The 26,293-nt window shown below is 34.1% G+C and overlaps 1 protein-coding gene across 1 annotated transcript in view; it reads right to left on the reverse strand.

The window, feature by feature from the left end:
- Positions 1-11,716: 11,716 nt before the first annotated feature.
- Positions 11,717-26,293, reverse strand: part of LOC109070294 (netrin receptor DCC-like) — a 182,850-nt gene continuing 168,273 nt past the window's right edge. The window contains 3 exon segments of the mRNA XM_042723345.1: positions 11,717-14,284; positions 16,629-16,771; positions 25,549-25,764. Coding sequence (XP_042579279.1) covers positions 14,195-14,284; positions 16,629-16,771; positions 25,549-25,764 — 449 coding nt within the window. The 3' untranslated portion in view covers positions 11,717-14,194.

The raw sequence follows: 26,293 nt of genomic DNA on the forward strand, positions 1-26,293 counted from the left end.
AGCACTATATCATTCATTCATTTTGTCTGTGCATTATTGCATTGAATCTGGTGAGTGATTCATTAATGCCACTCACTTTTTCAGTGGTGCTGGTTTCAGAAGTATTTTTCCATTTATTTTTCTCATTGTTTAAGCTGTCTATAAACTGTGATAATTATGTTATCATTAGGGTTGCCAATTAACTTTTTGGACAGTTGTGATTATAAGAAAATAAAGGACAGAATAAGGGAAGCTCAAAATATTTGTACTGTACCATAATGTCTGCCTAAACAGTTCTCAGAAATAATCACATTTCTTTTCACGAAGGATCACCGCTCAGCACCGCAGGAGGAAAAACAACATGAAACAAACTATCGTTCTTTCTTTAAGTAAAAGTCTGTCAGCTCTGCTGCGAAACACAGTTAAAGAGCACTGTGATGGATTATGGAACAGAAAACAAAAATAATTGCCACTTTTTAATCGCACAGTTCAGATGTTTTAAATGGATTGCTTGTACATTTCACAATTTTGACTTTATGCCTGAGAATTCTGAGTTTATATCTCACAATTGTTTTTTTTCCTCTGAATTCTGAGTTTACATCTACAATTATATTTTTTTGTTGAGTTTATATCTCACAATTGATTTATATTTTCTCTTAATTCTCAGTTTATATCTCACGGTTATGATTTTTTGAAAATTTTTTGAGTTGTAAAAAAAAATGTATCTTACAATTATGGTCTCCGAATTCTGAGTTTACATCTGCAATTGATGTTTTTTATTTTTGTTCATTTAATTTCTGAGTTTAAAACTGTTTTTTCCCCTCAAAATTCAGATGCTTTTTGAACTTTTCTTTATAGATATTTTTTTTATTTAACTCATAGAACATCTCTTAATTCAGATTTTTTTTTTTTCAGAATTGTGAGTTTGCATCTTTAAAAATTCAGAATTCTAAGATACAAATTTGCAGCTTAAAAAAAGAGACTCAAAATGTATTTTGAGATAAAAAGCCAAGTTGCAGTTCTAAGAATTATCCAAAACCACTTGCAATAGAATTTGTTTTTTGTATTTGATGTTGATTTAATTTCATTGCTGACAGGTATTTTTATGTGATTGACTGATGTTTGTCCAGGAATGCTCTTGGAGGGCAAACGCTGCTCATAATAAGAGCTCATTTTTCTGACTTAATGACATTTCAAGTCTCTGCAGACGTCCTGCGGCTCTGGTGATTTGAATAAGCTGACCTTTATATTCAGCATTACAGAAAATCAAGGCATTTGACTTCCAAAGAAACACTGCAGATCTGCTGATGTTCCTCAGACCTTCTCATCCAAACTCCTTCAGATCAGTGCGCTCTACATCACTGCTGTCCTTCTTTTCTTCTCATTTCCACAATTGTGACGCCTCATTTGCTTATTTTAGATGTTTTTTCCTTGAGTCTCTTTCTAGGAGGCCAGGAGCATCTCGGTGTCTGCTGTTCAATAAAAGCACTTCATGAGGAGTCTGTTTATCAGACCAACAACCATTTTTGTTTCTCGCTTAATTTGCTTAAAATGAAGTAATGTAACACACTTCTTGATCGTTCCCAGCATGCTTTGCACAGGCAGCGTAAACGGTGAAAATGATGTTTCCAAGCAGGCGAGAGTTAGATTTTGGATATTAGATTTCAAAGTTCTGTTGCGTAACACGTTTGTGTGAAACTGGAACTTGTGCTTATTTCAAATAGCCTGGAAAATAAAAGATGCCAGAAAATTGATCCATTGCACAAAGCTTTCTTTTCAACATCAAACACTACAGATGAAAATAAAATCTGCTCTTTTGCTAGTGAGTAGAGACTCATTTGAGTGTGAAAAGTTTGCATACACTTTGCAGAATCTGTAAAATGTTAATTATTTTACCAAAATAAGAGGGATCATACAAAATGCATGCTATTTTTATTAAGTACTGACCTGAATAAAATATTTCACATAAAAGACATTTACATATAGTCCACAAGAGAAAATAATAGTTGAATGTATAAAAATGACCCCGTTCAAAAGTTTACATCCCCTTGGTTCTTAACACTGTGTTGTTATCTGAATGATCCACAGCTGTGTGTTTGTGTTTAGTGATAGTTGTTCATGAGTCCCTTGTTTGTCCTGAACAGAAAAATCCTTCAGCTCCCACTAACTCTTTGGTTCTCCAGCATTTTGTGTATTTCAACCTTTTCCAGCAGTGACTGTATGATTCTGAGATCCATCTTTTCACACTGAGGACAGCTGAGGGACTCATATGCAACTATTACAGATGCTTCAAACACTCACTGATGCTCCAGAAGGAGAAATTAAGAGCCGGGGGTGAAAACTTCTTACATTTGAAGATCAGGGTAAACTTAACTTATTTTGTCTTCTGAGAAACATGTAACTATCTTCTGTAGCCTCTGAAGGGCAGTACTAAATGGAAAAAATATGATATTTAGGCAAAATAAGAAAAATGTGCACATCTTAATTCTGTTCAAAAGTTTCTTAATGCATGGTGGGCTTCATATGGCAGACTAAAATCAAATCCACCAAATCAAATAATGAAATCAGTTTAAACTCACTTAAATAATGTATAAAGTCTGGAGACAGAATACTAGCTCTAAGAGTATCGATTTTGTAAATGAAAAACTCTTAAAACTTTTCTCACGTTGTTTGTGTATTATCAAGACCAGAAGCTATATAATAGTGAAATAAAGATATTTTCCCAAATCATGTTGTTTTAAAGCATCGTCCCATAACATCGAGCAGCCAAAATGACAACAGCAAGAAAAAATTCTCCACGAGGTGTTTCAATAAAATCCTTGAGAGGACCATAATTTCAGCTGAGAACTGAAGCTATCAGTCGCACTGAATGTTATTTGCTCCAGGAGAGACATTTAACACTCTATAAACGCTCTCTTCTGCTGTCTAACAGCTCAACGCTGCTCAAATACTCTGAAAATCTTCTTAATGAATTGAATTAGAGGACAAATAGTGTCATGAAGAATCTGAATATGATTACCCTCCTGCTTCAGATTCAGATTTTATTAGCTGTTTGACACAAAGAGGCTTTGATGTTCAGTACGACAGAAACAGACCACAGCTAGGAGTGCTGTTTCTGTGCGGTGCTTCTTAATCACGTTTTACAAAGCCTTCATTACAGTTTTTATCGATTGCTAACACACTATAAGTGTTTCATTTGAAACAATTTTCCAAACCATTCCTACAGTTCTCAAAACAAAGACGTTTCTCAAAACTTTTAACACATTTCACTTGTTTGCACACGTTTCTAATTTGCTCAGTTTTTTTTTTCTGCAAAACTCTACACAAGACTGGCATAATTCCGCACAGGTTTCACCATGTTCTCATTCAGAAAACACAAAGACCCACATGATATTTTCCAGAAATATTACAGATGAAATCCATTTTACATTCATATTCAAATTATAAAAGCAAACAAACAGCATGCTGAGAGTTCTGCACCTACACTTCACAGCTCTTTACTGTCGACATGCTTTTCTTAAATTAAACTTCACTTGCACTCAAACCCAGAATCTTCCTCTAGAGTTCCTGCTTGGAAAATGAGTAACCAGAAATATCTTTGCACATTTCAAACAGAATATTACATTTATGACTGCAGCTGATTACAGACACAGAATCACACATGCTCTGCAAAGCTTGTTCATCAGGAAGAGTCTATAATGTGAACGGTCTATTTCAGTTCAGCATGTAATGAAAGCGTGAGGTCAAATCAATGTCTTATTATCACAGTGTGCTTCAGCCTCCTGCTGAGAGCCTTTCCTGCGACCGGAGGTGAAGAAGCCATTAGTACTTGAGAAAAATGATCTATTTATATTTCACATCTACAGCGAGTCATTCCTGCAAAAATAATCACAACTGATTTTATACACAGTTCGTGAGCTGGACTCACTCGTGTGAGTAATGGATGGCGGTCATTAATGAGCAGCTGATTTGCTTGTGCCAGTTCTTCAGGTCTATGAAGACGATTAGGAAATCTCCATCGCCTGATGAATTGCTCGGCTGCTGTGTGATGGAGGGTTTGTGCTGCGATTTGGCATTAAACTGCAGTATATTTTCACAGCGCTGCGACGGACTCATTAGTTACAGGTTAGAGATTAATGATCTCCATCCACCTCCTCTGCATTCAGCAGAACCTCATCTATTTGTGATTAAACACATCATGCCTTAAAAAAAAAAATAAAAAATCATGAGATTAAATCAGCCATGAGCACACATTAGATGAGTTCGGAATATAAAATTTTTTAAAATGAAACGGTTTTCAGAAATTGTGACTTTTATTCATCAAGGATGCATTAAATTGATCAGAAATGGATGTAAAATGGCTATTTCAAATAAATGCTGTTCTTTTGAACTTTCTGTTCATCTGTGAATCCTGAAAAATAAAATGTTTCCACAAAAATATAGTGCAGCACAACTGTGTTCAACATTGATGATAATCAGAAATGTTTCTTGAGCAGCAAATCATCATATTAGAATGATTTCTGAAGATCATGTGACACTGAAGACTGGAGTAATGATGCTGAAAATACAGCTGCGCATCACAGGAATAAATTACAGTTTAACAGATATTCACACAGAAAATGGATATTTTAAATAAAATAAAAAATCACTATTTTTACTGTACTTATTGATCAATTAAATGCAACTTTGGTGATCAGACGAGAGCAAAATTATTATTATCTTATATAATAACCTCCTATAATAAATATAAGATTAAAAACTTAAACTTAATGCAATTAGTTGCCAAAGCAAAATGTATAATTTTTATTTAGTTTAAGCTTCAAAATTACTAACTGGAAATAGGTAAATAAAAGAAAAACTGAACTAAAACTAAAATAATAATATATTAAACCTAAATAGTGCTATTTTAAAACAAAAGTAGTTCAATTTATGAGAAGCACAACAACATTACTAAAAATGTTAATTCAAAATGTTAATAAAAACTAATAGTACATGCATAAAACTAAAAAAAAAAAAAAAAAAAAAAAAAAACATGTCTGAATTAATTACTTTCAAACCCATTAAAAAAAAAAAAAAAAACCCTACTGTCCCCAAATTGAAATGTTTTATATTCTACTCAAGCCCATTATGTTTAGCCATCTTTAATCCAGTCTTTGGTCCAGTGATCTCAGAAATCAGGCAATATTATTATTATCTTGTGTAAAAAGTAAGACATTCAGATGTTAAATGAGAAATAGCCTTTCATAACGCAATATGCTGAACTTGATCCTCTACTTTCAGAGTGATGAATGAACCTGAACTGTAACATCTCATTCTTGTTTCATCAGAATGACAAAAATTGCTTTTTTCCTGATATAATGGCTGGATGCCACTCACTGAATAACAGAAAATTTTTATTCAGGTATCCTGATCTAACCATGTCAAGAGTTTAACTAACTTTAACTTACTAGTTCAGCAAGAGACTGTTGCTCCGTCACGAGAGCAGTCGAGCTGAAAGAGGGAACTGTGATGATTGTGATCTGACATATTTCAGCATTTCCTTGCGATCCACTGAGTGTGTGTGTGTGTGTGTGTTTGAGGATCTCCTGCTGGTTTCAGTGGGCTTTGGCAGATTAAAGCCTCCCGCTGCTCCACCAGCAGACCACATTTCCACCACTGCGTCTCCATATGTAGGTCAACAGCCCATCAACATACAGTCTATGAGCACAGCTTCTGCTCGGGTAAACAGGTCAACAGAGTGACCCTCTACTGTAGAACATCAGAACTGGGAAGCGGCCGCAGGACTGAGTCACGCACATCTTTGATTTAGGAAAGGAAAGGAAAGGACATCTATCTATCTATCTTTGTTTATTAAAAAAAAAAAATTCAAAAGACTAAAATTTAAATGAAAATTTGAAATGTTGCATTGGCTTAAATAAAAAAAGTTTATTTAAAAAAAAATCAACAAATAAAAAAAAAACAAAAAACAAAAATAAAAAAAAAAACAATTTTTAAAATCCAAATAACTGAAATTTAAATGAAAATTGGAAATGCTGCCTTGGCAACTAACTGGAATAACAACTAAAAACAAAAAATAAAAACAAAAAATACAAACATATAAATAAACTAAAAAATATAAAAACCCAATGAAAACTAACATTTTTTAATAAATATAGTGAAAAAATAAATAAATAAAAATAAATATAGTGACAAAATAAAATAAATATAGTAAAAAAAATAGTGATGCTGATTGACCACAGAAAAATAGCTCTGGCACAAACATCCCCCCCAGATTTTTTTCTGAAGAGATACACATTTCTTTCATTCATTCACATTCAGCACATTCATTTCAATCAGAGTTCTGTTATCCCAGAATTGTTTTTAATCAGTTGAGTGTTTTTTAATCATTTGTTCTTGTGTCTCTGCGCTGCTGATGAGATTGTGAGAGTGGCTCCTCTGTGGCTGTTACAGGTATTCTAGAGAATCACAGGAGATTCACAGCTGATTCTGTCTTCATTATGGATGCAGGAGCAGCAGCAGCGACACACACACCTAACACACAAACACCGCTGTAAGCAGCTTATGTTGCTGTCGCCCACCGGTGCAGCGCTGCGCCTTTTGTTGGCAGTAAATTAGCAGAGCTGTCAGTGAAGCGTGAGAGACTGACAAAGATTCACTTTCAGCTGAGAGGATCAGAAAACAGCTGCATCCTGAAGCCCAGCGAAGAAAGCGATGCTCTGCTCTTAGAAGAAACCTTAATGCGATCATGAGACTGAGATCTTAAACCGGTTTTTAGCTGTTCTTACAGCAGTGCTGTTCAGATCATTACTCGAGTGGAAACTGATATATGGAAGCAAGCATGTCAAATACTGTAAATGTTTTCAGTGTGAAAGTGTTGCAATTAAACTTTACAGACCTGATTCACCATCTGATCCTGGGTCAGATTCATCATGAACCTTCATGCATTTCAAAACTTCAAGAGTAGCTTCAACTGATGTAACAGAGGAAACACATCATTATTCAAGTCAACAGAGATGCTGATTTTAAATATAAACGTGTCAAAACCGAAACTACTTAAATCTAATTAAAATGCATGCTACAATTACTAAAAAATAAATTAAAATTAGTAGTAGAATTATTTCAATTAAAATTTAATAAATATACATTAATGCAAAGATAGTAATATATTAAAGTAAATAATAATAAATAAAAAAATAAAATTAAAAAGTAAATGAACATATAAAAATTTGGCATGGCATTTAACCAAAATAAAATACAAATTCTAATTAAAACCAACTATAAATAGAAACCAAATTATTACAAATTTGAATAAAAATGAGAAAAGTTGCCATGTCAACTAACTGAAAACAAGTTCAAGTTTTTTAAATTGTTATGTTTAAATACACAAATGAGAAATTTGCACTAATTTGCATACATTTCCAATAATTTCTATTCATATTTGCAACAAAAATGTAAACAATAGATATAGCCAGGTTTGATTTTTTGTTTGATTTTGTTGTCATATTTGAATTACAGGTTTTTCCAGAGGGCATTCTGGATTTCTCTTTTTATCATTCAATCAGAAAATAATCAGAAAATACTGTCAACAGACAGAAAACAAACACATTTTCACCATGTTTTTGGGAGAAAAATGTTGTGTAAATGAAATATGAACAAACCATAATAATATAGAGAGGGGAAAAAACTGTAATGGTGTAATTGGTATGTGTTAGAAAAAAAAAAAACTAAACATATTGTTTGGAATTGAAATCTATAGACGCAGATAAACAAAAGTGCAATAAAATGAACACTTTAATGTGTATTTTGGATGCTTTCTTTCCACTGGTCTGAAAGAAGACATGTTGTAGAAGTACAATAGACCCAAATCTCAAAGGTTTCACCCACAGTGTCAATATCCATATGTCATTTCTCGCTCACCTGGCAGTGGAGCAGAGCCGTCGTGTTCCTGAGGGATAGGCGTCTGATGGTCACAGTGTTTTACACCGGTAAGTCTTCTCCTGTCATGTGAAGCATCTGTTGAAGCATATGTCACACACGGCCTCCATTAATCACAAGCATTTACAGGACATCTGCTGTGTGCTGCGAGCGCTGCGGGTTATTCTGGACTCTCAGTGCAGTATTATTAGAAACATGTTTGATGCGTCTAGATTCAAGCGTTTACTGCTGACAGATCTACTGACTGTACATGAGACTGTGATCATTGCTCAGGGTTTGCTGGATTCACTTCAGTTATCAGCTCTTTGATATGGGAACACACAAAATCAACCCGGACACCTTAGGCAGACAAACTCAATGCATTAGAAAAACCTTTAAATTAAGCACTTCAGAGCAACTCTCATCAACAAACACAGTCAAAGGCTGTTCTTCAGTTTTACATGGAAATAAAGACTCAAGAAGCTGCTTTCCACTTAGTCTCACAGACAATCTTATTCTAAAATAATTAACTAACTACAGATAATAACTAATTAACTTTTGCACTGCTAAAGCAATGCTCTACCACTCAGCCATATATATATATATATATATATTATAATATATGGAAAGATAGATAGTAGACTAACCTACTATAGAACTAACTAACCAATCAACCAACCAATGACAGATAGATAGATAGATAGATAGATAGATAGATAGATAGATAGATAGATAGATAAATTGACAGAATGATAGATAGATAGATAGATAGATGATAGATAGATAGATAAATTGACAGAATGATAGATAGATAGATAGATAGATAGATAGATAGAGAGATGGATGATAGATAGATACGTGACCTACTAACTAACTAACTAACGATACATAGATAGGACTAACCTACTAACTAACAACAGATAGATATGACTAACTAACTAACTAAATAACGATAGATAGATAGATAGATAGATAGATAGATAGATAGATAGATAGATAGATAGATAGATAGATAGATAGATACTTGATAGGACTAACCTACTAACAACTAACTACCTAACCAATCAACCAACCAATGATAGATAGATAGATAGATAGATAGATAGATAGATAGATAGATAGATAGATAGATAGAACTAACCTACTAACTAACAACAAATAGATAGGACTAACCCTATAAACTAACTAACTAACTAACCAATCAACCAACCCAATGACAACAGATAGATAGATAGATAGATAGATAGATAGATAGATAGATAGATAGATAGATAGATAGATATAGAACTGACCTATACTAACTAACTAACTAACGATACATAGATAGGACTAAACAACAGATAGATATGACTAACTAACTAACTAAATAACGATAGATAGATAGATAGATAGATAGATAGATAGATAGATAGATAGATATATAGATAGATAGATAGATAGAAAGATAGATAGATAGATAGATAGATACTTGATAGGACTAACCTACTAACAACCAGAACTACCCTAACCAATCAACCAACCAATGATAGATAGATAGATAGATAGATAGATAGATAGATAGATTACTGTAGATGATAGATAAATAGATAGGATAGAACTAACCTACTAACTAACAACAAAATAGATAGGACTAACCTACTATAAACTAACTAACCATCAACCAACCAATGACAGATAGATAGATAGATAGATAGATAGATAGATAGATAAATACAAAAAAACAAAAACAGATAGATAGATAGAACTGACCTCCTAACTTAACTAACTAACTAACTAACTAACGATAGATAGATAGATAGATAGATAGATAGATAGAACTAACCTACTAACTAATTAACGATAGATAGATAGATAGATAGATAGATAGATAGATAGATAGATAGATAGATAGATAGATAGATAGATAATTCATAGGACTAACCTACTAACAACTAACTACCTAACCAATCAACCAACCAATGATAGATAGATAGATAGATAGATAGAGATAGATAGATAGATAGATAGATAGATAGATAGATAGATAGATAGATTAGATAGATAGAACTAACCTACTAACTAACAACAAATAGATAGGACTAACCTACTATAAACTAACTAACTAACCAATCAACCAACCAATGACAGATAGATAGATAGATAGATAGATAGATAGATAGATAGATAGATAGATAGATAGATAGATAGATAGAACTGACCTACTAACTAACTAACTAACTAACGATACATAGATAGGACTAACCTACTAACTAACAACAGATAGATATTACTAACTAACTAACTAACTAACTAAATAACGTTAGATAGATAGATAGATAGATAGATAGATAGATAGATAGATAGATACTTGATAGGACTAACTAACGACAGACATATATAGATAGGACTAACAACCAACCAATGATAGATAGATAGATAGATAGATAACCAACTAAATAAAAACACAAACATACTAACAAAGATAGATAGATAGATAGATAGATAGATAGATAGATAGATAGATAGATAGATAGATAGAACTAACCTACTAACTAACAACAAATAGATAGGACTAACCTACTATAAACTAACTAACTAACCAATCAACCAACCAATGACAGATAGATAGATAGATAGATAGATAGATAGATAGATAGATAGATAGATAGATAGAACTGACCTACTAACTAACTAACTAACTAACTAATGATACATAGATAGGACTAACCTACTAACTAACAACAGATAGATATGACTAACTAACTAACTAATGATAGGTAGATAGATAGATAGATAGATAGATAGATAGATAGATAGATAGATAGATAGATAGATAGATAGACAGATAGATAATTAACTCACTAACATCTCCATCATATTAGTTTATTAATCTGCACACATCTATCCGTGTGGTTAATCAGGTTGTGCTTAAACCCTTCAGGGCTTTTTGAAAGGAGATGTAAAAGGCCTTTCTGCAGCGGTTACCCAATCACAGTATTGTAATCCTGCAAACAGAATCGAAAACACAGACACGGTTTATTATCAAAGGCTTTATTTATCAAACAAAAAGAATGCACCATTCAAATAACATTTCTATATAAAAAGGAACATTGGACTGTTCTACAGTGCATTACAAAACCAGTAATCGTATACAACGTCATGGGTAGAAACAGCCGGAGGGTTCGACTCGGCAGCATTTCAGATCTCAATCACTACTCTAATTTGGTTAACGACGCTAACATTGGACAATTTAAGGATGAAGTAAAATACACATAAGAATGACTCCTCCTCTCGCGAGCAGAGAAGGTCTAACACGCCTGCTCATGTTCCTTCTGACTCTATCATTAACACGACTAATTAGTCACTGCATGAAGGTGATTCTGAGACACACCAACGATCAGCTGATCAGGGATCAATCCCATCAGCCCCGGCACTGCTGGATTACAGGAAGAGTTCTCTGGAAAATAAATGCTGTCAGAATTACGAGATATAAACCTGAAAAAAAAAAAAAAATCTCACAATTCTGATTTTTTTTTTTTTTAGAATTGCGAGATGTCAAACTTTAGATATTAAGTCAGAATTGGTTAGAATTCAGAATCCTTGCAATTATGAGAGAAAAAAGTCACAATAGTAAGATATTAACTTAAAATTGTGAGAAATTAACTTGTAATTCTGAGAAATAAAGTCAGAATAGGTATAAACTCAGAATTGTTACTTTTTTATAGCAATTCTGAGTTTATAACTCTTTTTTCCCCCTCTGCCATGTAATGTTAAAAATGTTAATTGTAACTTTGGTAACACATTCTATGAAGCCCATATTTACAATACATTATAAGGGTATTCTTAAGGCATTATAATGAATGCATAATGCATTAAAAAAACCTTATAATATGTTATATCATCTTATGAATATTCATATTTTTAATTTATTATAATATTTACTTATTTGTGGTTATAGCGTTTAAGAGTATGATGGTCTATTACACACAGTGAACATGTTGCATTCACTTAAGTAACAACAGATTATATTTCTCATAGTTATAATGTATTATAAGTCTCATATCTTGCCATCTTTCTTATGCTCTTTACTTAAAGCAATCAACATTCTGTGTTATAAATAATCATAACCTTAAAAGTTATAACCACAAATGCGTAAGCATTATAATGTATTATAATTGTTGTTATGATGATATAACATAGTTTTTTATAATGCATTATAATGTATATCCTTATAATGTATTATAAATATGGGCTTCATAGAAAGTGTTACTGTAACTTCTGACCTTTCTGAGAGCGACTGCACATCCACACAAACTCTGCGCTTCAGACGGAACATTATGGGAGGATCCAAACGTCAGGAATGTTGTCGATCATATTTAACGTGACACAAAAACGAAAGACAACCGAAGGTGTGTTATGATGCTGAAGCAAAATATCTTCCTTCAAAAACACAGTGAAAATCCGTCCCAGAATTCCCCCTCCTTTATTCTCCTAATGGGCTAAATAAAAGCTCTAGATTTAGTCACATCGTCTTCATAAATTACTGTGAAAGGAACAATCTAAATCATATATTAAATATATCGTAGAAACCCAACGAGTCCATGACGCCACAGCGATCAGTCCATCAGTCGCTCGCTGCATCTGTACAGTAAAAAACAGCTACAGGGTCTGTACGCTACCAGAAAAATATCAAATATAGGGACGCATTTCATCCTTCATTCATCTTCCATCTTTTGTCTCGCAGCACAGCAAATAAATAAAGTGACCAAAAAGTGAACAAAAATATATATAGGCACATAAAAAGTCTTGTTTGCGCTTCCTGACATAACAAAAAAGAGATGAACGGAAAGCTGATGGTGTGAGACGCATTAAATGTCTCAAAGCGGTCACATTAACATTATTTGACAAATGAATTCAGTCATCTGCCATGTTTGTCCTCCTTTTTCACCCTCCGCCGCCCGACTGATCACCGTCACAGCCAAACCAACCCAAGACCAGAAACATTCTCCTCTTCAGTGTTTTTCACTTGCTTTCCAGCACAAATATATCAACATTTCAAAAGAAAAAAGGGAAAAAATTCTGGCCAAAATATATGTTGTAAACAATAAACTAAATATAGAAAATATGTTTATATTCAACCTTCATATACCAAATATATATTTCAAAATGTATTTCAGGGGCAAGAAAATACATTTAGAATCTTACAGTAGCTACATTTTTTGATCAAATGTTCATGTGTGTTATAGACAACAAATAATTATTTTCTACAAGTGTGAAATGTGAATGCATTTTCTATGATTGAAAATATATGAACTCATTTTTATGCTTTTGAAACATATATTTTCAAAAATACACCAAAATGGCCAAAAAAATATTGTAGAAAATATATTTACATAAATATATTTTGAAACACATTTTAGCAAATATACTTTTTGGCCTATTTTTGTATATTTTAAAATAAGCTGAAAATTTTATTTGATTTTGTTTTTTTGGTGCATGGGACATTTACTGGAGAAACAAATGACTTGTTTACAAAAAAAAAAAAAATGCTTAAACCAAGAAAAAAATATCTGCAGACAGGTTCAGAAAAATACGTTTTTCCCCCCTTTTTTTTCTAGTTTCAAGTGTAAACTACATTTTTATACCTTTATCAGAAAAGAAGACTTGTTATCTGACGTCATTTTGCTTCTCAAGTAAATGCATCTTGATTTAAGAACATTTAGATATTTTTAGCGGAAAACAAGTCAAAAATACTGAGGAAGAAAATCATTTTTGGCAGCACGAGTGGTTCATTTATCCCTGGATGGAGATGAAATGCATAATGTGAGCTCACCGCAGGGGTTTACAGTTTCACTGCGGTCAAATAATAAACCAATATGAGATTCACAAAGAGACACAACAAACAATCAACAACAAAATCAGTGCTGCGTGAGCAAAATGATCCCATCTTCTCGGCTTCATCCGACCGCTTTGTAGTGTGAACATACAGTTCCCTAGTGAAGTGTATTCAAGGGATTTTGGCAGCAATAGATTGGCAAGATGTCAGTGAAAAGTTTGCATTTTGGCAACTCGGTCGTGTTTGAGATGAATTGTTAATAATCCCATGGGAAAGGTTTCCGTCAGTAGATGAAGCTCAGGAATCCTCACAGTCTTCCTCCTGATGGATTCACTCGGACGTGTACGTAAACCAGTATAAAATCTCAGACAGTGTTAGAAAAGAGACGCTTCTTCTCCAGCGAGGAGATTCGGTTCGGAGTCATTTTCCCTTTATAATCCCGTTCGAGGGGTTCAGGTGAATCAGAGAGAGTCCTCTGCGTCTGCGTTAAAAGGCTGAACCCGTGATGGCATTGAGCTGCTTCATCAGACCTTCCAGACTGGCCATCTGCTCGCTCAGATCGTCCTGCTCGTACACCTGCGGAGCACAAGAGCAGATCAGAAACTTGAACCTGGTTTGGGAGAGGTCACTGATCCATGCAAACAGTTAGTGAAGTCATTGCATGGATATCCCAGCACTGTTCTTGATGTATAACATCTATAACATCAGACATCTGTATGAAAACACTCAAGCATTAATTGAAGGGCTGTTCTATCGTCACCAGTCTAGAAACTCTCGTCAGGGGAAGACTGTTTGCTTTAAACACTCTGACAGGCCAATATCTGATTTTAGACACATGCAACACAAACTCACGTGCAATTTACATATTGAACAGCACCAATTCTCATTTCTACTGTAGTTGTGCACAATCATCATCATTTGATTAGGATATTAAGTAAAGATTATGTTCCATGAAAGCACAGGTATATTTGTAGCAATAGACAACAATACATTGTATGTGCCAAAATGATACATTTTTCTTTTATGACAAAAATCATTAGGATATTAAGTAAAGATCATGTTCCATGAAGATATTTCGTAAGTTTCCTACCGTAAATATATCAAAACTTAATTTTTGATTAGTAATATGCATTGCTAAGAACTTCATTTGAACAACTTTAAAAATGATTTTCTCAATATTTAGATTTTTTTGCTCCCTCAGATTCCAGATTTTCAAATAGTTGTATCTGCAGCCAAATATTGTCCTCCTAATAAACCACACATCAATGGAGAGATTATTTATTCAGCTTTCAGATGATTTATAAATCTCAATTTTGAAAAATTTACCCTTATGAGGATGTGATATTTCTTTATAATACATATCCTTTCCTTATATTATATACTAATGCTTGAGATATTTTGATATCATTAATATACTATTATAATTTTTATTCATATTTTAGTTATATTATATTATTTTATATTTAATTTTTTTAATTTTAGATAGTTTAGGGGTGGTTTTGTTGTGTGTTTTTAATTTTTATATTATTATTATTATTATTATTATTATTAAAAATGCCTATATAGTTTTTATTCATTTTTATTTCTGTTTTAGTCTTAGTTATTTTGGTACATCACATTAACTAAAAACTAAACTAAATGAAAATGAGAAATGTTACCTTGGCGATTATATTGTAACAAAATAGTTTTTAATGGTTTTAGTTTTAGTTAACTATAATAACCCTGACCTGACACTCATGAGTTGATGAAAAGCTAATAATGATTTAAATTGAACAAAAATAAGTAAATAAATAAATAATTAAATAAAAATGAAAAATAATAAATAATTTTAAAATAAAGACCAGTAAAACACTTACTAAAAATATTTTATTTATTTACTCACATGCATTATATATATATATACTGTATATATATATATATATATATATATATATATATATATATATATATATATATATAATATATATATATATATATATATATAAAATTAAAATTAAAAAACACACAACAGCATTTCTAAAACTTTAAAATTAAAGTCAAAACTACCATGAACATGCAAATGTCTAAGATTTTGGAAATATTCACTTAAAATAATTTTTTTATTTAAAGTTTTGAATTCAATTATTCAGTGATTTAGTTTAAAGGCCTTTGGCTGATAACAAAGCCTGTGAATCCCTGCTTTAATGAAATCAGGAAGTGTATTTATAATGAGTCAAATAATTGTCTCTTGCATAAATATATCTACCGCGGTATTACCGGTAAACTCTCTCACTGGGGCTGTGCTGAAGTGTCTGATCAGTGTCAGTTTGTTTATCTGCTTCATCTCTGAAGAGAAAAGGCCATTCCAATTACACCGATACGTGTTGGATGGACAGAGTCTCCTGACCTTTCCATCTCTCGCTCATAAATTAGAAAAGCGAGTCGTCTGAGGCCAAATCAAACCCCGAGCACAAACTTCCCACTTCCTCTTGTTATTGTGTCATCAATAGATGAGCTCTGTCTGTGCTCTCATCTGCCTGTTCAATGATTCACACTGAAGACAGTACGCCTGCCGCAAATCTTCACAAAATATTAATAACTACACCCAATAAAGCAGAGGAAAACCAGGATTGGTTTTTGAATCACAGAAGCATCAACCATTCTTTTATTTAGAGAAGGAAAACGAGGCAAATTGTTGCTTGAGGTTTTATGGAAATAATTCCCATCAGCTGTTAAGCGTTCAGCTTACGGCCGAGATTTAAAGAGACTCCCCGCCGAGTCCAAAGTGCTCTGAGAGACTGAAGAGAGTGTTTGATGAGGATATCTGGATCAGTGCATGTGTGTGTGTGTGTGTGTGTGAGTGATAGTGTGTGTGTGTGTGTGTGAGTGAGTGATAGTGTGTGTGAGTGTGTATGTGTATGTGTGTGTGTGTGTGACTCACGCTGGCCGGGTCGTCTGGCTGCTTCTGTCCGTCTTCAGTCGTCTCCGGAGCGGTCGGCACTGAAACAGGCAGTAACGGAGAGCGGGCCTTCCCAGCCTGACCCAGCGAGGCCGTCTTCACCTGCGGTTTGGGTAAACTCCCGCCTGTGAGCAGAGAAACACACAGAACACATCAACACATCAGCCATTAAAGTTATAGTGCACCCAAAAACAAACATTCTGACATCACTCATCCTCAAACCTCCACGAGTTTCTTTCTTCAGAAGGAGATATTTTGAAGAACCCAACAGTTGATGTTAGTTAGTTACAAATTATTTTCATTATTTTCAGCACCAGGAACAGCCCGATGCTGCTGACCCTACATGCAACAAAATCATGTGATAAATGGATGTAGTTAAAGGAGCCAAATCCAGATCTCCATCCAGAGCTGCACTGGCAGACCTCCAGACGAGCGAGAGACACAGACTGACAGAGAACGAGAGAGAGAGAGAGAGAGACGGACAGATGGATGGGCTGATAGCATCCTGGCTCATCCGTGAGTTTTCTCTCTAAAGATGTGGGAACTGACGGAGTGTGATGATAGATGCTGATAACAAGCTTCCAGAATCTCTCACATTCCTCCACCTTAATGACAGACTCAGCATTAGCAGCGCAATTTAACTGCAGAGATTGGCGGCACCTGCTCCAGGAAGGGACGCTTTGAGTCAGAAAACCCCTAAAGCTCTTCTGCTTTATCAGTGGCAGTGATTAGAGAGCAGAATTACCGTTGACTGTTAATGTAGAACTCATCTAAGCTCCCGGTCTATGAAACCAAGTTAAAGCGCTTTCACGTTGTTCAGCTGGATGACTTCATCATCCTTAATGTGCAGTCATATCAGTCATATTCATAGCTACCCAAAATTAATAATTTTTCTACATTTTAAGCCTTTAAAGCCTTTAGTTTGTTTACATAATATGATCCCCCCCACCCCCCATATTTTCCATATACTAAATGCTAATAATTTTTTTTTTTTGTGGATTATTACAGTCTTGGATAAGTCAATGATTAGGAACAATATTAATTTTAATTAATAATTTTTGTCTTGAAGGTCCTGAGTGTAACAATATTTTAGTGTAAAATAGATTTATGAAAGGAAAGTATTAAAAATACACATTTTCAAATACCCATGCATTATTATAGTTAACTAAAAACTAAAACAATAATAAAAAAACATTTTCGTTACTTGAAATAAAATAAATGTTTAAAATAAAATAAAAAAACATTAATCATTTTATTTCAGCTAGTTTCATTTCTCATTTTAATTTAGTTCAACAATAAACTAAAATAAAGCAAACTGAATTCAAATTAATAAACCATATAGAAAAATGTAAAACAACAAAAACTAATAATAATGACAAAAACACAAAACAAAATGTGTAAAAACTTTAACAAAAATTAACATAATAGCAAAAAATATAAAAATAAAATGAACATTAACAAAAACTACAGTAATATCTCATTTATACTAAAGAACATTGGTTTGCATTAGTACAGCCTTATAATAATAATAATACTATATATACATATATATATATATATATATATATATATATATATATATAATATACAGTAAGGTGCATAAAACACAACAGTCTCATTACTCTAAAGAAAAGCAAAACTGAGCAGCCAAAATATCACATATCCCCATTATTAGTACATTATGAGAAAAGACATTCATGTGCGCAACAGCTCCGAGAGATGCAGTCCTCCGGAGGGGCTTGTTAGCATTCGCACCGTGCTAACTGCTCAATGTTTTTCTGATATGGATTTTCAGTCAACTGTAAAGCAATTTATGTGTCGCTCACGCTCTGCTACTGCAACTCGCTCATGCTAATCACTCACCAACACAAAGCTAAAACAAAAGACCAATACAGATCAAAAATATAACAAACGTAATATTCTAGTACACTAAAACTGGCCTGATGAACCACTTCAGGTTGGTTTTGTCCAGCGGGATCTGGACGTGACACTGTTTTCACTGTTTTCGAGGTGCATTGGAGTGGTAAGTGATATTATCGCTGTCATTTCTCTTCTTGTCGCTCGTCCAGAGATGATTAGCACTCATTAACTTCTGCCACAGATATAGCCGAGAGCCAAACTTCGACTCTCACAGAGACGTGACAAACCAGCTCTTAAAAGGTGCTTTAGAGAACACATCTTCAATAGCAATTCATAACCTTCTTCTGCTCCAAACAGACTCCCGTTCAGCGGGAATGAGGTCACGACGAGTGCCGAGCGTTAGATTGAAACACAGATCGGTCAATTCACTGAGGAGTCTCAGACAAACCATCAAAACACGGCTGGGTCACATTTCAACCCCAACCAGGAGAAACATCTTTTTACATTCTGCATGACGAAAATGAAGAGACATGTTTTTTAGAGACATAGTGCATTATTTTTCTTTGCATTACAGTAATGAGAATTTGAGGGTTCACTGATGATGCATTATTCAAAGGGTGAAGTATTTATACATATTAGTAGTATTTGCTGATTTGTATTTAATTAATGCCGATTTAAATAAACAAATGCTGTCCTACAACGAGTATCTAATGAGAAACATAAATAAGAACTTCTAATTATAATTATATTGCTAAATAATTATGGTTGCTGTATGAGTTTGGATGTTTAAGAAGCTCCTTAAATGTCCAAACTCATCTAGCAACAATGACTATTTGTGTTTGCAAAGCCAGAAGAAGCTTTTATTTTGCATGACTATTTTTAGAGCCAGAGCATAATTTTTCTTTGCATTACAGTAAATGCACTACAAAATGGTAAAGTATTATACAACAACGAGAATCTAATGAGAAACATAAATGAGGAGCTCCTTAAACACAGAGTCACATATAGCAATGGAAATATTTGTGTTTTACTATCATGGAAATAATGTCATGATGTAAAAAAATCATACTGGACTTAAAATAAGCTTCATTTTCTTCAAAACCATATTAAGGGTCACATTTCAACTCAAAACAAGAAGAAATAAGACTGTTTACATTGCATGACAACAATAAAGTATATTTTTAGATCTATTTATTTTCTTTGCATTACTGTAATGAGAATTTGAGAGTTAACTGTCATGAAAATAATGATGTATTGTTTTGAATGATGCAAGTACTTTTACATAATGGTAGTATTTCCAGATTGTTCTGATTTAAATAAATAAATAAATAAATAAAAAACATTGTTCTACAACAATGAGAATCTAATGAGAAACATAAATGAGAATAAGAATTTAAGGTCCTTAAACAGGAAATATTTAAGCTTAATTGTCATGAAAATAATATCATAATGTGAAATAATCAAACTGGCTTTAAAATAAGCCAAATTTTTGTCATGCACAATATATATTTTTTTGTTTTAGGGTGAAATGTGAGCTGTTTTCATAAGATTCTCAATAAGTCAACACTCCTCCCTCTCTCTGCTCCTCTTTGTCTTTATTTTCTGACAAATTGCGTCTCTCAGTCGAGGACGGTGTGTGTTATGGTGTGTGAAATGACTGGATGGTCTAAAGCGCTTCAGGTCTGTCTGCCACGTTATCCCTCACATCATGGACAGCGCTTTAAAAAAACCATTTAACTGGTGGTGAAGTGGCCATCGCAGGCATCAGCTCTGAGCCAAAGGCCAGTTTCTGTGTGTTTATATCACAATATTTCACCACATCCTGGAAAAAAGAAACGCTTGATAAAAGCAAGAGGAAACACCTTCGCCAAAGACAGAACACAAATTTGACAAGCTGTAAATGTTTCAGATTAAATCAACTGAATTGTCTGAATTAAAATGCATGAAGGATCTCCGGTGTCAGAGCTTCTCTGGACTGTCTGATGCCTTTAAGCTGAAAGAGAATCTGGCATGACTGACATACAGGCTGATAGATTGATCTGTCTCTCTCGGGCAGGAAGGAGACGGCTTTTAAATTCTTCTTTAAAAGACGAATGGACTCCTCAGAAACAAGAGGAACAAAGGCGAGTCTGTGAAGCTCGCGGACAGTAAATATAAACCCGACAGCCCTCAAACGCTCGGCCGTCTCCTGAGGCTCCATGGCTTTTATTCTGCTGTATTTCATATGTTTCCATCAGTCGATGCACCCCGCAGCTGATTTACACTCTCGGCTCCTGATGACAATTAATTAACATGAGTAAATCAAAGCACTAGTGATACAACACAAGCTGTGATAATGAACTAACCGGGGGCACTTACTTGATCAGTCATAACTCACAACGTGAGGGAATAAGACACAATACAAAGTTCAAACGAATGATTAATTTGTCAAACAAGCCTTATTCACACGTATTTCATGCAAGAGAATAAAGGAGAGACAGACCACACACCGACACTGCAAGAAGAGACTGAGACTCAAACAAGAAAAAAACTACATTAAAGAGCCAAGAAAACCACGACTGAAACTGACAGACAGTCAGAACAATAGAACCACATATAGATAGATAGATAGACAGACAGACAGACAGACAGACAGACAGACAGACAGACAGACAGACAGACAGATAGATAGACAGACAGATAGACAGACATACAGACAGACGGATTAGACAGGCTCGTATAACTCCACTACTTAAGAAATCCACCCTCAACCCATCTCTTTTAGAGAACTACAGACCAGTTTCCCTTCTTCCTTTCATTGCAAAAACACTTGAACGAGCTGTGTTCAACCAAGTCTCTCTTAGCCTTTCTCACACAGCACAACCTCCTTGACAGCAACCAATCTGGCTTCAGAAGTGGACATTCAACTGAGACTGCCTTGCTCTCGGTTGTTGAAGCCCTAAGACTGGCAAGAGCGGATTCCAAATCTTCAATACTTCTCTTGCTTGATCTGTCCGCTGCTTTTGACACAGTTAACCACCAGATCCTCCTGTCAACTCTACTGACAAAGGGCATCTCAGGAACCACACTCCTGTGGTTTGAGTCTTACCTCTAAGATAGGTCCTTCAATGTATCTTGGAGAGGTAAGGTGTCCAAGTCACAACATCTAACTACTGGGGTGCCTCAGGGCTCAGTTCTTGGACCACTTCTCTTCTCTGTCTACATGGCATCATTAGGTTCTGTCATTCAGAAACATGGCTTTTCATACCATTGCTATGCTGATGACACTCAGCTCTACCTCTCATTCCATCCTGATGATCCGACGATAGCTGCTCACATCTCAGCTTGTCTAACAGACATTTCTTGCTGGATGAAGGACCATCACCTTCAACTCAACCTTGCCAATATAGAACTGTTTGTTGTTCCAGCAAACCCATCGTTTCATCACAATTTTACCATCCAGTTAGGCACATCAACCATAACTCCTTCAAAAACAGCCAGAAACCTTGGAGTTATGATTGATGATCAGCTGACTTTCTCAGACCTCATTGCTTAAAACTGTCCGGTCCTGCAGATTTGCTTTATTCACATCAAGGAATATCAGACCCTTTCTCTCGGAACATGCTGCACAACTCCTTGTTCAAGCTCTTGTTCTGTCCAGGCTGGACTATTGCAATGCTCTCTTGGCAACCTTTACAATTAATCCATAACGCGGCAGCAAGATTAATTTTTAATGGGCTGAAAAGAATGCACGTCACCCCTCTGTTTATCAATTTGTACTGGCTACCAATAGCTGCTCGCATAAAAACCACAAAACCACCACTGCCTCTGCACCCCTTTACCTAAAAAAAAATTACTTCAGACTTATGTGCCTCTAGAAGCTTGCATTCTGCAAGTGAACGTCACTTGATTGTGCCATCCCAAAGAAGTAAAAAGTCACTTTTACGGACTTTTAAATTAAATGTTCCCTCCTGGTGGAATGACCTGCCCAACTCAATCCCAGTCCTTAGAAATCCACAAAAAACTGCTAAAAACAAAATCTCAATCATCTTTAATTTAACCCCAAACCATATCACCCACTATTCTTATACTATTACAAACAAAAAAAAACTCACTAGCTTTCTAATCTTTTTGTATTCTATCTGTTTTCTATTCATTTATTATACAATTAACAAAAGCAAAAAAGACCTCTAACACTAGCTTTATCTATTCTATTTCTATCTGTTTTTCTTTTTATTTATTATATTATTTAAAAGCCCTTGCTACGTGTACTGTGTTCAGCTAACTGAGTCTTGTTATAGCACTTATATATCATTGCTCTTCTGTTGATTTTGATTGCTTCCATTGTCCTCATTTGTAAGTCGCTTTGGATAAAAGCGTCTGCTAAATGACAATGTAAATGTAGATAGATAGATAGAACTTAATAACTAACTAATTAATTAACAATAGATAGGTAGATAGAACTAACCTACTAACTAAGTAACTAAGTAACTAACTAACTAACTAACTAACCAACGGTAGAAAGAACTAACCTACTAACTAATTAATTAACGATAGATAGGTAGATCAAATTAACCTACTAAATAACTAACGATAGATAGATAGATAGATAGATAGATGATAGATAGATAGATAGATAGATAGATAGATAGATTGACATATAGACAGACAGACAGACAGAAAGATAGATAGACAGAACTAACCTACTAACTAACTAATGAACTATAGATAGAACTAACCTACTAACTAACTAATTAATTAATTATAGATAGGTAGATAGAACTAACCTACTAACTAACTAACTAACTAACTCACTAACGATAGATAGATAGATAGATAGAATGATAGATACAACTAACTTACCAACTAACTAATTAATTAACGATAGATCGGTAGATAGAACTAACCTACTATCTAACAAACGATAGATATAATTAACCTTCTAACTAACCAAACAAATAAATAAAAAACAAACAAACAAACAAACTAACATACTAACTAACTAACTAACTAACTAATGGTAGGTAGAACTAACCTACTAATTAATGACAGATAGATAGATAAATAGACTGCTATAGATTATGGATAGATAGATGGATAGATAGAACTAACCTACTAAATAACTAACGAACAATAGATAGAACTAACCTACTAAGTAATTAATTAATGATAGATAGGTAGATATAACTAACCTACTAACTAACTAACTAACTCACTAACAATAGATATAACTAACCTACTACCTAATTAACGATAGATAGATAGAACTAATCTACTAACTAACGATAGAACTAACCTACTAATTAACGATAGATAGATAGATAGATAGATAGATAGAACTAACCTACTAACTAATTAACTAATGATAGATAGGTAGATAGAACTAACCTACTTACTAACAATAGAAAGATAGATATACAGACAGACAGACAGACAGACAGATAGACAGATAGACAGATAAATCAGATTGAGTTTCTCTGCTGGATTACGGAGCGAATCTTTTCATCAGATCCTGGAACGTTTCATCTGCTCTCACTGCTGGATCTTATAATCGGATGCCTGTCAAACATCTGAGCGGAAAAAGTGTCCATTCAGACTCCATTCTCAAGCTTAATGGAAAAGCGTCTGGAGCCCCACATACACGAAACGGTTTGAGCAGAACCAATTAAATCCTAACTGCGGGGGAAACTTGCGCTGCTGCGTCTGTCTCTGAATATCTGCTGCAGCGCTGCCAATACGGGACTTAAGATCCAGAGAGAGTCAGATCTCCTCTGAGGAAGCAGAAGCCCTGGAGCGTCAGTTTTTGAGAGAGTTTCCACACTGTTGTGATGTCTGCAATCGATGAACATTACAGCCACAGATGGGAACTCAACACACACAAACAAACCAAGTGCTTTGTTCACTGATTCCCACCAAGAGACCCTCAGACTCCAGACTCAAAGTAGATACAGCTTCAAGTCTCCGCCTCTGGCTACAGACAGCACAACACAACCCACTATATTCTATTTCTCCATATTCACATAACCAGCACAACCTACACTTTATTGGTATTGATGCTCCATAAAGAACCTTTAACATTCATGAATCTTTCCATTGCACCAAAGAGGTTTATAGTGGAAAAATGTTCTTCAGACTATTAAAATGTTCTTCACACTAAGAAAACATGGTTTACTATTGTCCTCCTGCATTATCAACATACTATTTTCCTGTTTAACACTGTAAAGCTGCTTCGACATGATCTGTATTGTATAAAGCTCTATAGAACCAGATTTTAGGAAACCAGAAATGGTTCTTCTATGGCATCACTATAAAAAAAATAAAAATTTTCTGGAACCTTTATTTTAAAGAGTAAGCAGCTTTCTGATGCACAAAAGTTTCTTTAAAATGGAGAAAGGTTCTTCAGATTATTAAAATGTTATTTTCTTAAGAGCTGTTCATTGAAAGGTTTTTTGAGGAAGCAAACACACAGAGGGCCAGAAATAGAAGGCAAAAAAAAAAAAAAAAAAAAAAAAAAAAAAATATATATATATATATATATATATATATATATATATATAATATAATAATTTATTAATATAAAATATTTAAATAACATTTTTAAAAATAGTTTTACATTACTTAAAAGTAACAAATGTAAATATTTTAAATCAAATTCACTTATATTGTTACATTTACACAACATTTTTAACATTTTTACATTTTTTAACGTTAGTTCTAAATAATTTTTTTTACATTAAAAAAAATGTAAAAAATATTTCAAATCAAATTCTCTTATATTGTTTTGTAACATTTCAAAGTTAAAAAAAAAGATGTATGTATGTACATAAATGTCAATTAAACATTTTTTTTTAATGTTAATTTTTTTATGACAATTTTAGACATTTTACCTTTTTCCCCCCATTTTTGTGCTTTGGCATTGAGGCCAAATCAAAAGTCATCAGGGGCCAGCTAGTTTGGGCAGCTCTGTTCTCTTTCTTTCATCTCTTTATGTTTAAGAGTGCAGTGATTTACTGAATAAAAGCAGACACTAATATGAATATTTCCATGACTGATGGAGCTGTACCTGTCATGGGCGTGTAGACTTTGGGCTCGATGGTGCCCATGGGTGGAGGCAGGAGGGGGTTGGTGAAGCTGCGCAGGGGATGCGTGGGCCGCACACAAGCGGTCGGGATGGTGCGGCTGGGAATCTCTTCCGACCCCGACGGCTCCGACTGCGCTGTGGGAATCAGTGGCTGCGGCTGCTGCGGGGCCATTGGACCGGCGCCCTCCGCTGACATTGCTGAGAAAAACACACAAACACACAACGATTGGGGAAAACTGAGCTTTATGCAAAGCAGAGCCTAAAACACCAGACAGCAGCCAATCACATGAAGATTTGATGCATTTCAAATTCGTTGACAGTGTTTCAGTGAATCACATATGATCATGTCCAGAGTTTTTTTAATAAATTATATTTTGTGGTTTAAAAGACAATATTCAGTAATATTGATTTGATGAGATCAAAACTTGAACTGAATTAATCTGAATAATAACACTATAGAGCTGAAATTACATTTAATCATTTAACCATTTAGCGGACGATTTTATCCAGAGCAACCTAAAATTATTGAATTTGTTTCATAACTGATTCATTTAGCAAAATAAACACTGTTATTTGCCTACACAATGCACATTTGACTGTCCTCTGATTTTGACTGTTTTAAATCCTCGCTGAAGAAATATCTTTTTTTCTCTGGCTTTTGGATCAATGTAATTTTACTAATCAGTGTGCTCTCTTATTAGTTTATCTGTTTTATTGTGTTGGATTT

This window comes from Cyprinus carpio, chromosome B5, assembly GCF_018340385.1.
Source record: "Cyprinus carpio isolate SPL01 chromosome B5, ASM1834038v1, whole genome shotgun sequence".
Taxonomy (NCBI): Eukaryota; Metazoa; Chordata; class Actinopteri; order Cypriniformes; family Cyprinidae; genus Cyprinus; species Cyprinus carpio.